Below are 15,120 nucleotides of genomic sequence, written 5' to 3' on the forward strand. Positions count from 1 at the left end.
GTTGCTCAAATTTCATATTATAACTCTTTTTTTCTTTGCCCATTAAAAAAAATATAACTAAAAAAAATCGACATATAAATTATGTCATATGTTTTTCTAAACATGAGCCCGTCTGGCCCCAACCTTGTCTCATCCAGCAAGGCCGATGTCGGCCTTCCTCAGCCTTGACTCGACCCATGATGCTTCCGATTTCCATTATTGCCTCATAAATACCTCATTACACCATAAACTTGAGGTAAGAGTTCTCAATAGTGTGAAACTATCTTCTATTTCACCTTATTTTCTTTCACTAATATACTACTTCACTTCACACAAAACAGAAAGACTAATATTTAGCGTCGCAAGATGCATTGAAGGAAATTCATTTGCACTCAATTAGTTCATGTTTTTCTCATTTTCGTAAGTGGCTGTGAGTCTTTTCGGCAAGATAAGGATGGGCTTCTAATACCATTTGACTCACATTCTTTCATAAGATCCGACTCTATATCGAAACGCATGGGTTCAAAATGTTGATCCAAAATGAGATTAAAATTATTAAAGAAAGGGTAATTTAGCAAAATAGTCAAATCAAACCTTTAGAATTGCTAAATAGCCAAGGTTTTGTAAATACTAAGTAAATAGCCAGATATCATTTAAGACATTTCTAAATTTACCAAAACGCCCAGACTTTCCCGCCCATAACACACGGTTGACTTAAGAAAACAATAAAATAGGTAACGTGATTCCGAGAATCGAGGAAGTAATAACTGCATTTAAAACCGATCATCGCCCCACCAATATTTACTCTGCCATTAAGAAAAAAAATCGCTCCCAAAAATATTTTCATAAACCAGCTCCTCTCTCCGACGAACTGCAATTATTTTGGCGACTTCCGACGAACTGCAACTATTTTTCAGACCAGCTCCTCTCTCCGGCTGTAACAGGTATGCATGTGTTATTTTTTTGTGATTGGAACTCTTATTTACTAATGTTCAACCTCGATTTACATATTAAAATTTTACAGAATTTTTTTTTTTGGAATCGATTTTGAAATTAGATGGTATTGAACATTCCTCTCCCTATGTGTAATGAATCCGTGGATTATTGGTCATTAATCCTAAAATTTACACAAAACCCTATTCATCACAATGAAATTTGGGGGATCTGACTATTGTGATTTAAATACAAAATCATGTGTCATTCAATGATTATTATGTTTATTGTAAATCATTTTGAATGTTTAAATGTTGTTGGAACGGGTTTGATGTATAAATCTTGATGCGCAGTAAAATGAAATCATGTATCAGTGTGTTAGTTTTCCCGATATACCATTGTGAATGCGTTTAGAAAATTGGGTGTTTGGATGTTAGAAGAAAAAATTGGAGTCGACATATTTTGCAGTAAATCTGAGTAAATATTGGATAGTCTAAGTTTTTTGGACCAAATATTTATTTACAGATATTTATTGCTGAGTTTGGATGTTAGAAGAAAATAATAGTAGTCGACATATTTTGCAGTAAATCTGAGTAAATATTGGATAGTATAAGTTTTTTTAATCTAATATTTATTTTCACATATTTACTGCTGAGTTTGGATGTTAGAAGAAAACAATAGTAGTCGACATATTTTGCAGTAAATCTGAGTAAATTTCAGACAGTCTAAGTTTTTTTTACCTTTTCATTATTTACACATATTTACATTTGAGTGTGTCAATCTTTCAAAGTTGCCGAAATACATTATTGTTGGCAATGTAATAGTAAACCATATATTAATGTGGATGGTAAATTTTTTTAACAAATATGTAACAATTATTTTTGGTTTATTGTAAAGAATGTTGGTGACGAAAAAGCTCTAACCGAAAAGGAAGAAACAAGGGTGAAAAAGCGTCTCAAGAAGAACGGCGAACCAGTTGTAGTGAAGCTTGCCATCAATGAGAGACCAAAACGCGTTATAAAGAAAAGCAATGCTACATTCACCATATGTCACGAAGAAGAAAGTAACAAAGCAGGTTGATGAGAATCCACACAGCCAGCCTAGTTTCTCACTCAACATCGACGATGTCTAAACCGTTTATCTTGCTTTTTAATTCGCCATCGGGATTTCAAAGTTTATTCTATTACTTAATGATGTGTATTTTGAGATTTATGTTTACTAACTCTTTTGGTACTTTGGATTCTTCGTTAATCCAAAGAAACATATATATGAGTAAACTTTGTCATTACTAAGACCTATATATTTTGATGTTATTGGTTAAACTGAAACATGACTTATGTAAATCTGGGTAAATAACCTATCGACGCAAATGTAAATGAACACTCAACCAACATTATTTACATAAGTTTATTGATCCCTACAGAAATCAACTTAAAATTCACAAGAGATATTAACAACTTATTAATATATAAACAAATCGGTGGTTTGGTCATATTTACATAGTTTTACTGATCCCTATAGATATCAAGAAATAATATATGGCCGAAAATATAAGAAATAATTTTTGGGCTTTAGAAACAAGAATTTAAATAATAGACGATGCAATATAAATCTGGCCGAAAATATAAGAAATAGTATATAAAAAGAAACAAAAAAATTACAACTGCCACGTCCATTTAGTTCCTAAAATAAAGGGATCATTAATAGACTAAATCCTGTTCACACTTATATCAGGAAATACAATTCAAAAAATTTCGGGAATAAATTTCATCCGAAAATTCAAATTAGTAATTCAAAATTCAAACGCTCATCGGCAATTTTCGGAAATAAAAAAACCTTTTATTGGGTCACGTCATCGGAATGGCTATTACTTAGTATTTACAAAACCTTGGCTAAATAGCAAATCATAACGTTTCATTTGGCTATTTTGCTAATTTTTTGTTAAAAAAAAATAACTCTTATATATGTCCCAGCTATTTTAACCTTGAAATAACAAATACCCTAATGTTAGAAGTTTGAACAATATGCTGAACGATTTATGCAACTTTCGGGATCATATCAAGGAGATAACCATTAACAATAAACACCATACATGAATGCTACATCATAATCTGGACGGTTATGTCAATATAGATACATGTTAGTCTTCACAGTCTTAGGAACAACACTTAATTAATAAAAATACAGTCAATCTTTTACTTACTTGCCGTATAACCATTCCATAATAAAAAAAAAAGGTATTTATTAATAATAAAAACGTGATGAATACTTATTTAATCATATTGAAAATGGCATAAAGAAAGTGCAAATATATGTACACATACAATTCATAAATATAATATATATATATATATATATATATATATATATATATGTGTGTGTGTGTGTGTGTGTGTGTGTGTGTGTGTGTGTGTGATAAAACTCTAATTAATAAATGAAATTCAAAAATGAAACCGTTGATATATGAACTAAGTTGATTAATGTACGAAAATTTTAAATTACTTTTATCCTTGAGCTGTATAATTTGCTGAATAAGTAATTAAAATTGAATATTAAATTAAAATATATACATAAATAAAATTTAGTTTGAATTAAACCTCCAAAACAAAAACAAATCTCAAGCATATGTGTAAAACATCGCCGGACACATTACACCCACATATATACATACAGAAACTAAATTATGTATACATATATACACATTTTTAAAAATATATTTAATATATAAATATACAGGAGAGAACCTATTTTATAGTTTAGGTGGTTGGTTATGCGGAGTCACAAATTAATCAGCATGTCGATGACAATATCTCCGCACATGATATGCGTATATTATAAAATAATAAATAGATTATAAATTAATAATAGCGCTTCATCTTTTCAAAATTTTAAAATAATAATAAAAAACAAGGTTATCAGTTATCACTAATGAACCCAACAACCGATCCCATATGCGTCGTTAGCATCAACCACTTGTTTACTTGAATCCTTGACTTATAATTTGAATGCACAAAATAGACTCATTAAAGCACTTTATGTCACCCTTATCACTATTCTTGCTTCTCTATTTAAAAATATATATATATATATATATATATATATATATATATATATATATACAAATCTAGTTTCTGCTACATAGATATATATATATATATATATATATATATATATATATATAAATCTAGTTTCTACTACATATATACATATATATATATATATATCTAGTTTCTGCTCATTGATGGTGATGATCTTACACACTTATGATCTTGAAAGGAAATTAGGAATATAAAATTAAAATAAAAACAAACCGGCTTAATATTTGATATATATATATATATATATATATATATATAAATCTAGTTTCTGCTAGATACATATATATATATATATATATATATATATATCTAGTTTCTGCTCATTGATGGTGATGATCTCACTTATCTCTTGAAAGGAAATTAGGAATATAAAATTAAAATAAAAACAAACCGGCTTAATATTTGATATATTAAACAAGTTTGACATGAATTTTAATTTTTAAACAGACATGGAAGATTATTAAATGACTCTATATACAGAGTGGATCTCGTAAGTCTTATGAAGTGAATTGATTCAGTATAATATATATATATATATATATATATATATTTTTTTAACTAAGTAGGTCAGTTTTTTTATTCCCACTTTCATAATATTTTTAAAAACTTGGAATAATGTACTAAGATAGATAAGAATTATTAAGGGCCTTAACTTTCTCTTAAAATTGATATCAATATGTCATTTCCTAAATGATTTTGTTTCATGTTCTTAAGGTTGAAAAATAGACTAATTCATGCATAAACTTAAGCTTTTGATAAACAATGTATAAAGACTATATAATATATATATATATATATATATATATATATATATATATATACATCATTCTAAACTCGTCTGATCATAGTTTAAAATGATGTTATTTTGGCTTAACAATTATATTAACAAATAAGGCATATACCTAATCCATAACCATATGGAATGATACATGTATAATTGGCTTTTAGCAATAACACAAAAGTATAAAAAATAGATAATAATGACTAATATTCTGCAAATAATAATTCAAAAACATATATATTCTCCGGCCATCAAAAGTGAGCCTCAAAGGCTCAAACAACTTGTTTCACAAAAAAGGAAAAACAAAACCAACAATATTAAAAGTAATATCACAAACCAAAATGAACCACATATTTTAATCAAAACTTCTGTCTGAAAGCAAAGACAACATATTTATTTATTTATTTAATTCGCTGAAAACCTTGAGATCTCAGAAACGTGACGCTTGGACCACAAATTTTCCAAAATAGCACTCGTGTACTATGTGGCCGGTGAGAGAGCATCAAAAGAAAAAGCAAACAAGCAACAAAAAAAATGGAGAAGAATTTATAACCGAACCAAACCTAAATCATAATCAATCATGGACCGGCCACACAAATGACACAATTTTTTGAAAGAGTCCGATTATAATATTTTATTACTTAAAAAAAAAAAAAAAAAAAAACCTGAATAACGAAAGAACTCAACCGCGACAACTCGATTTTTTTTTTTAATATAACAGAAGGACGCGACCCACTCAATAATGATACTTTTGTCATATTCTCATCAAAGCCATCATACATATTATCGGCTGGCTCTTGGAACATATAAAATTAATGAAAAATCGTATAATTTTGGTTAGTTTACACAATAATTTAACCCTGGAACGAAATATTAAAATGGTTTATGAGAAACAACATAATTAGACGTTTATTTTATTGCATATATATATATATATATATATATATATATATTGAGCGAGACATGCCTATCGAAAGATAAGTTTTTACGGATGTGGAATTTAAAATAAATTATTGATTTGTCAAAGAAATTGATGTCAAAGACGAGTAAATGAGACATAGAATTAACGACTGATATGATGAAATTGTCATTATTGATTTGTCAAAAAATGAAACCAAGACTTGAAAGAGAACTAAAAAGAAAAGGTTCGGTGTGGTTATTAAAAGTCAAGAGATGATGAAATAATAAAAGAATATATAGTCAAAAAGAAAAAATAAATTTACATAAGATACATGATTAATAAGGTGCTAATCTATATTTTAACTTTTGTGAAACGGTATCTGTCTACAAGAAAAAAAAAGGATATATCATGCGTGTCAAACTTAAACTTAAACTTAAACCTTTCACAGAATACTTTATTATCGTAAATTTCAGATACAATAAATTTGTTGTCGTGATAGTTAATATTTCTGGTGTCGTAGTACATTTGGTGTTACACACAAGAAGTAACGTAGCAACGTGTCACTATTCCTATGGTGAAACCAATAAGAGCGAACTGACCACCACACCCTCATAAACACAGACCCACTTGCAAAGATTCTCCGTAGGCTCACATGCAGAGAATTATTTCCATACATGACTCAGCAGTGAACAAGCCTCTCTCTCTCTCTCTCTCATACAGTTCTTCCAATCCAAATCCAATCTCACACTCTATAATCTATAATCTATATAATATACAACGGCGTACTTTTGAACTTTTATCTGCCATGTCATTACCCACAAAACTCACCAACGTGTTCTTTTTGGTTTATTATTATTAAATTTTAATTTTACATTTCTTCTTCTTTTTTTCTCTTTAAAACCCGCCAAACCTCCAAACCTAAAAAAAAAACCTCCATTTCTTTCTCATTAATTTCCCTCTCTCTCTACATCTCTTTCTCTCTCTGAAATTCAGCCATGGAAGTTCCAGTGATAAACAGGCTAAGCAACTTCGACGCTGGCCACGTAAGCCCTTCCCTAATCTCCGCCGTCGGAGCTCTCCAAGCTCAGAGCCTCCTCAAATGGAGCGCCTTCATAATCGCCCTCGTGGCGTCCCTCGGAACCATAATCACGAGAATCAGAGTGATAATTCTCCGATTGCAATGCCATTACTGCAAAACGCCTGATTCGTCTTCTTCTTCGGAGCCTCTTCTAAACGGCGACGATTTCTCGGATTGCAGCGACGACGAAAACGACGACGAAATCGAGATCGACGAAGACGATGCCGTTTCGTGGTCGTCGATTTCTGAAGAAGGCGACAGAGAAGAGGATTTCCACGTCAGAGGCTCTGGTTTTTACGCCGAGGGGCAAAATTGTAATTTAGGCATCCGTCAACGACGCGCTTTCTCGTGGTCGGACTTCTCGTCGGGAAAGAGCGTCGTGAAGCTCTGGGATAGCTTCGGCTTGGCGTACGAGGACGAGGAAGAAGACGACGACGATCTCGGCGCGTCGACCGGGCGCGTGGGGCTCGGTGCTTGGGACACGCGCGTGGGGAATAAGATCCCGGCGATACTCGCCGAGTGGGGCCCGCAGTTCGGGAAGATCGTCGGGGGCGGATTCGATGAGCGGAAGGTCTACGTCAGGGATGAGGTCAGCGGACACGTGGCGGTCGGAGACCTTAGGAGGTTCGACTCGCCGTACGGCGTCGGTGAGCTGGGTTGTGACTCGGCCGTGACTCGGTGCTGCGACGCGCTAAAGGCGTACATGTTGTAGAAGTGACTCGTGATTTTGCTTTTTCCAACAATATGTAAATAATTTTATTTCATTATTTTTTGTCATTAATCATTTATGGCTTTGGTTAGTTCAAGGCAAGCTATATCTTGCTGTCTTTGTTGTTCTGAAACAAATAATTATTATAAAGAGAAAAAAAAAAAAAAAAAACAGATCTCCTTTTTGGGTGAATTTTTTTGTTCATGGAATGTGATTTTTCTTTTGCTTTGATCAAGTGGTTTAAGTAAAATTGAGAATGACTTTTTTTTTTTTTTTTTTCATTTGCATGGAGTGTGATTTTTCTTTTGCTTTGATCAAGTGGTTTAAGTAAAATTGAGAATAATATATGGAATATTCAACTACAAGTTTGAACTCGATTAAACTTGACTATATGTAAATATATGTTTCACGTGTTGAATTTCTTTATACAACAAGTTTGTGTGTGATAGTTTCGTTTCTATCTTGTGTTATTTTTGGGTCAAGTCAATATATTGTATTAATTAGCTGTATATATTGATATGGTCATAGCCAGTTGTTATTTTGAAAAAGATATAGATTTGTACAAGTTATGTATATCGTGAGACTTCTAAGAAACTCCATATTAGTCCATACCAAAGAAGCGTAGAGGAATAGTTGTGTGAAGCGATAACATTCTTATCTAATCATTTGCTATACCTTTTAAGATTTTTCTTTTTCCTTTTTTCTATAAGTGAAAGAAAACCACCGTTCTCTTTCTTTACCATTGAGACATAAATTATTTAAATTACTATTTGAAAATTAAGGAAAAAATTCTTATAACCTTTTTATTTTTTTGCTTGGAACTTATAACCTTTTTCTCAAATAAATAAGTTATTTTTAATAATTAGATTATATGGTCTTTTATTTCGTTGTTTATAAAAATGATTCATCAATTGGAGTACATTGAAACAAGCCTTAAATTGCAAGCAAGTTCAATGAAAATTTCAAACTCCACAAAAAATGAAAATAAAAAGAAGATGAAATATTGGATCAAAATATTAAGGTTCTAGAATTTATTTGCCATGTTGTTTCGAGGCGCTCCCGAATAAGGAAAACCCACACACGGTTGGAAATAATGTGAAAAACTTGAAGAAAAAAAAAATAGAAAATCAACATGTCGATAGAAATGCAAAGAATAAAATGTTGGGTGTATACCAAAACATTAATTTTTAATACAAGTAAACCATTATATATCATCCATTAAGTATGTATGCTCCGCACTCAAATCAAACTTAAATTGCTAAAACAATACACAAAATAATTAGTTAAAACATGTGATCGTCGTTCGATACTAGTCGAAAACATATTTTCGTTGTTATTAAAAAAAATTACGTCAACATGCTATTAATAAGAGTTCCCAATAATAATACTAGGTTCTACAATTTACTAACTTGGTTTTACAAACTTGATATGCAATATATATTTTTTATATATATGTATATATATTGAACAACACTCATATATAAAGTCATAGAATCATTTTTCCGATTTGTTTTACTTGTAAAAATAAAATTTACATTAAAAAATTGAAAATATTTTTCTTAATCACCTTTTACAGATTTTCGTGGAAAATTTTCTTATCCGTGGTAAAATAAAATTCATTTTGAACTTCATCGAAAATGATTTCCATCAAAATTTATTGAAAAGCGATTATTGAATGAAAAATATGTCTTTTGATCTGTACTGAATGCATTTTTTATGCGAAAAATGCATTTTTAATGCAAAATTTGAGAAAATTACAACCTTTCAATAAAAACAAATGGATTCCCATAATATATATATATATATATATATATATGTATATATATATGGGTTATAATTATTCTATGCTAATCATGATTAGTATTTCGATGGCCAGTTATGTAAAAAAAAATGCATTTTTATGCTAATTTTGAGAAATTTATAATCCTGCATTAATACACATAGGATCCCTTGGAAAAAAAAAGGGTTATAAGTCTTTTATACTAATCATCATTGGTATTTTATTGTTGCTATTTAAATTACACATACACTTTGTCGCTTGTAAATGACTTTTAGAAGCGATGAATAAGGGTTTAGAAGCGACTTTTGACACTTTGGTTCCAAAGGCTTTTTTCCCCCTAGTGGTAGTTTTTCTATTAATATAATATCTTTTACTTAAGGTTGTGTTTGAAACCACAATTTTAATATGAAATATAAATTTTAAAAAAATTACTATGGAAAACATGGATGATTTGAGATCTACACCTTGTACGGAAATTCGAAGTAACAGAGTATAATAGATCCTCATTTTTTTCCCTATAATTTTTGGGTTCTAAAACATGGATGATTTGAGATCTACACCTTGTATGAAATATTTTAAAAACAAATTGCCTATAGAGATGCGAAAGAATAAATTTTACATAAGAGGGTGGTTGGAAAGAATCTACTGAATATTTAATCAACTACTGATTTGCAGTTTTTATAATTAAACAAATATGTTAATAATACAAGCGGTCGGATATGATTACAGATCACTCAATAATTTCTTTAAAAGTTAAGAAAGTAGGTAGACGTGTATTTGTGAATTATAACTAATAATCAATATAATGGTTATGCCTAATTAGAAATTGGTATAAAAGAATATACTTATTTCTTTATCATATTTGTATTACTTTCCTTGCGGAATTCTTTTCCTTCCAGTAATCATGCGTGTTACCATTTTGTTTTATCCAAATTATTATCCATCATATTTTTTTCATTAATAATGATACTCTTGTTTTAGAAAGAGCTGGATTAAATGTGCAATTTAATGGTCCAGTTTTATTGAAAGAAAATAAGGTCTTAAGTATTATGGGACCTACAAATGAATCTTTGATCATTATTTCTTTTGTTCTTTGGACAGTTTTCTCTTTGAAAAGGGTTCTTCATCGTTGCTCTATTTTTGGCAATTTTCATTTGAAAAACTATGACTTTTGAATTCTTGTAATCTGGATGAAATTTCTGATGCACGTATCAAGAGAGAAATCCACTAATTTGTTATTACTCGTTCTTAAACCTTACTACAGACGTAACCTCGTTAATTGTGAAAGACTTTTTTTTTGTTGTTGTTGACGTGGTTCATATTATATCCTTTTCAACTCTTTGACAATGTGGAATTACTTGGTTTTGAGTTTTGACCTCCCATGATTTTGCCATGCTCTTTCTACAATCATAATCTATAATCTTTGATTAGTTCTAGCCAACGCTGTCTCGTGACTTTTGTAATTCTTCGTTTGCAACCCGAAAAATAGAAGGGGTAAAGAAATGAAATCCCTCCTAATTTTTGCTGTTGTTTGTAAGATGAAAAAAAATAGAAGAGAAGTGAAAATTTGAGAGGAAAAAATGTACAAAACTTCTATGAGAAACGAATAAACCAAGGAACTTTTTTTTATCCCTCCGGTGACTTTGAAAAATTGACAGATTCTAACTTAGATTTTCACTTTAAGAATTCGGAATACAAATGATTAGCACGGGTAGTGCAAGCGCCAGATGTTCTTCATTCTCTTTTGGATTCTTGGAGTAAATAAAGCTATGATGAGGTTAATAACCTTGTCAGTCATTTCGGTCAAGCGCATAATTGATGAGTGCATTTTATACGTACATATCTATCGTTCTGAGCGTGTATTTAGCGAGTTCTCAAGTGAATTTGTAGATATTTAGTGTTATCATTGTGAATTTCAAGTTTTGGGTGTATATTTGAGCTTCGAGATATCACATGAGTCATTCAAAAGAAATTGGATGTCAAAACGGAGAAAAAACGAAGACTTCCGTGAAAGTCAATGTTGGTCAACGCCTCAACGCTTTGTGCCAGAAGTCAACGCGCCGCCCTGAATCACCCGAGACAGACCGCGGTTACAAGCGTGCACCAGCGCGTCGCAAAGAATTGATTTTTGAAGAATTACGCCATGATTTGATTAGTCTCTACGTGTTCATAGTTCATCATACACACCATCGGTGATTGTTTGTTTATTTTTTTCATGGACTTGTATAAAAAAGATAAAAAAAAAAAGAGAAAAAGAAAGAAAAGAAAATTACAAAAAAAGTGTTTATTCTTGTTGTTTATTTATTTTTAGTGTTTGGGTGGTGTTATGTGATAATTCTTTTAGAGACTAGTTCGATAATGGATCCAAGATAGTTTTGAGCTAAAGTTTGGGGGATATTGGGGGAAACACGACTATGATAGGGAACGTTCTCGAAAGATGGGAAAGGATTGAGTGGAAGAAATCTTATGAGGGTTGAAAATGTTTTGTGAGATTTGAGTCGCTAAGGTTAACGTTTAAACCATTATTTTTCATTATCTTATCGTTGACCCTAGCCTAACATTACAAGCCGACAAAGCCCTATTGATTCCCTCGGTAAGTATCTTGCATTAGTGGAGAGTGAGCAGCGAAAAGCATTATAGTGTTCGATTCATATTTCATTATTATTTGAGCATTGACATTCAAAGGCGTGAACGAACTTATTGAGTTGACTGCTCTCTCTTTTGGGGCATATTTCACACACGAGTGATCTTGATCGGGTACGTGTTGAAAAAGCCATTTAGTCGATCTAACTTTTTTTTTGGTTTCATGTGTGAATTGACTCGTTTTCGAATTTTTTTTATAGATTCAGGCACATAGCATACACTTGATACCGTTACTATTTTTTTTTATCATCATTCGTTTTTAGTGTAAATTCTTTGGTGTGTTTATTTGTATTGTCGAGTTTAGTGTGTTGCTTGAGGACAAGCAAAGATTCAAGTTTGAGGGTATTTGACGAGTGCGTTTTTTACGGACAAATCTAACATTCCCGAGAGTGAAGTTAGTGAGTTCTTAAGTGTATTTGAAAATATTTGGTGTTTCTATAGTGAGTTTTAGGTTTTGGGTGCATATTTGAGCTTCCAAACATCACAAGGAGTCATTCAAAAGAATTTGGATGTCAAAACGGAGAAAAAAAACAAAGAATTTCGTGAAAATCAACGATGGTCAATGCCTCAGCGCACCGCCCCAAAAGTTAGTGCGCTGCGCTGAATCACCCGTTACAAACGTGCATCAGTGCGCCGCAAAAAATTGTTTTGCAAAGAATTGCGCTATAATAATTATATTGCCTTAAATCCGTTCAACTATGTCTATAATTGTGTTTTATTTATTTTCTGAAAATTAGTTAATAATCATCTTCATCTACTTGAGTTCAGTTCGTTGCTAGTTAGTTAAGTTTCGGTTAAGCAAAGTCCTCGTGGGATCAACTCGCTCTTACGATTACATTACTTGAGCAACTACGTGCAAGTGCGTACGGAAATATTGCAACAACATAAGAAGTAAAAAATCTAAATAGTAATATTTTTTATATTAAAAATGGAGAGTTAGTCATATAACAACTTTATGCTAAATCAAAATTATAGCTTAAATATATTAATTAAGAAAATAGTTCTAACTAAGACATGACGCATGCGTTATATTAAGTGAGACATAGGTATGAGTTTGGACTATTTTCTTAATATTTAAATAGTTTGGCTATAATATTTGAACCAGGGTTTCAAATACTATAGATTCCGCGCTGAGTTCCACATTCCGCATGTCCACGATAGAGTTTCGAGTATATTTTGCAAATGTCTTCATTTTTCGTAAAGTCCGCAAATAATGCAAAAAGTTTCATAAATACCGTAAATATTTTATCAAACTCTGCAAATACCTCATGTTTTATTTATATCAATTTATTTATTTATATAACAAATTGTGGTAAACATTCGACACTTACCACGGTATACCATAGAAGGTAAGCGATAAACCAGTAAAATTGAAGTCACGGTACGGTAGCGGTAAGCGGTAAGTTAGTCTTTACTTATCTCCCACCGTCGATTCTCTCTTACCACCGTTTTCATGTCGTTGTTGATCTCATTTCTCCGAAAATCCCCATTCTCTGTCAATTGTCTTTCTCCGTCGCTCGCCTCTCGCCGTCGGTCCCCTTTCATCATTGCTCACCTATTTCCGTCGCAACTTATCATCCGTCACCGAGTATTGACAATTAACTGTATTTGTTTCTCTTTGTATGTAAAAAAAAAAAAAATATATATATTTTGTTCTATTTGGTCTCGGCATTCAATTATTTTGTTCTTCTGCGTGTTATGTTTATTTTTTATTCTTGTGGTTGCTAATATATCGTGAATTTGTGATTTCGCTAAATGAAGTTTTGTCAAATGCCTTATTACATATGTTGATTTTAGACCAACTTTAAGCCAATACGCTTCATTTTCCACTCAAGATTCTCAAGCTACATCCATTTAAGCGAGATCATCCCATAATGGTATTTCAATACATTTCTTGGCTTAAGTAGGTCTCACATATAAACATCATCCAATAACAATTTAACAAGCTTTCATTGGCCGCACTAATTTTTAAAGAGCTAATTGGATTTATAGAGCCAATTTGAGTACAAAACAAATAAGTTAAACGTGAAACAATGGTGAAGCTACTTGCCTTAATTTTATGTTATTTACTAGTAAGTCTTTTTGGACAATCAGTAAGATTGGTCTCAACTTTTCACTTGATTTTATGTTTTTATTTTTATTTTTAGTTTCCATTTGCCAGCAAGCTTTGAATTAGAATATGTTGTATAGTTATATATGTTGAGATATGGATGTAGATATGGTATACTCCTGAAATATTTGTTTTCCTTTTCGTTTGATTTTTGAAATAATTTTTTTTATTTAGTTGTTCTTTGTTGTAGTCATTGATGATTTATTTTATTGAAGGAAGGGTTTTAACAACACCAGATGATACTCAATCAGCTCGAGATGATATTGCTATATCACTTAATTTATATACCCAATCAACTCCCGGAACCGCGAATGCATCAACGGGGAACGAAAACAAGGTTGTAATGACACGACATTTGAAACCTCTTGTATGAAAACATTTAAAAAAGCCCTTCAAACTTGCTTCAGGAAGATCAGTTGTGCATTGTTATTGGGTGAACCTATGTTTTTCTCGTACTGGGGCTAAAGGTTCAGTAAACGATGCTAGATGTATTTAAAAAAAATTCTCTTTGAATTTGTAATTCTAAAAGGTATTCTAGAAATTGTTTTCAATTTTTTTTATGAACTTAAAAATCATACTTAGTAAATGAGATATAATCGTGTTATTTGTTGACATGTCAACGAATTATGTCATTTGTTTACATGTCAATAAATAACAAATCGTGTCATTTGTTATATATCTTAACAAATCGTTAAACAAGCCCAGACTTGATGACATACATATCAACAAATCGTGTCGTTTATTGACATACATGTCAACAAACTGTGTCGTTTGTTGACATATGTGTCAACAAAGTTTGTCATTTTAATCACTCACATATTGTATCTCTCAAAAATCATTTTTTTTAACTATAGGAGTTAAAATATCATATACAATATACAAGTTCGGTGAAGGCTTGCTTCTCGGGCTTCGTGAAATATAAAATTGAATACGTTAAAAAATAAAACTTATGTCAACAAATCGTGTCATTTGTTGACATATAGTAACAAATTATGTGATTTGTTGACATACATGTCAACAAATCGTCAAACAAGCCCAACTTTGTTGACATATATAAGAGAACAAAAAAATTAGAAAAAAAGTAATAAAAAAAAAAGAGAGTTAAATT

General features: G+C 31.2%; 1 protein-coding gene and 1 non-coding gene across 2 annotated transcripts; both read left to right on the top strand.

The window, feature by feature from the left end:
• Positions 1–6,506: 6,506 nt before the first annotated feature.
• On the top strand, positions 6,507–7,678 carry LOC149394831 (uncharacterized). The gene has a single exon (XM_089614073.1). It carries the CDS (start codon positions 6,688–6,690, stop codon positions 7,480–7,482), a length of 795 nt encoding a protein of 264 aa, XP_089470199.1. The 5' UTR covers positions 6,507–6,687; the 3' UTR covers positions 7,483–7,678.
• Positions 7,679–14,393: 6,715 nt separating this feature from the next.
• On the top strand, positions 14,394–14,502 carry LOC149394832 (small nucleolar RNA snoR74). Its single transcript, XR_016298454.1, has one exon. It is a non-coding gene; the product is annotated as a small nucleolar RNA snoR74 (small nucleolar RNA).
• Positions 14,503–15,120: the final 618 nt, after the last annotated feature.

Source organism: Urtica dioica, chromosome 5 (assembly GCF_054948205.1).
Source record: "Urtica dioica subsp. dioica isolate 48M chromosome 5, U.dioica_male_clone48M_v1_H2, whole genome shotgun sequence".
Taxonomy (NCBI): domain Eukaryota; kingdom Viridiplantae; phylum Streptophyta; class Magnoliopsida; order Rosales; family Urticaceae; genus Urtica; species Urtica dioica.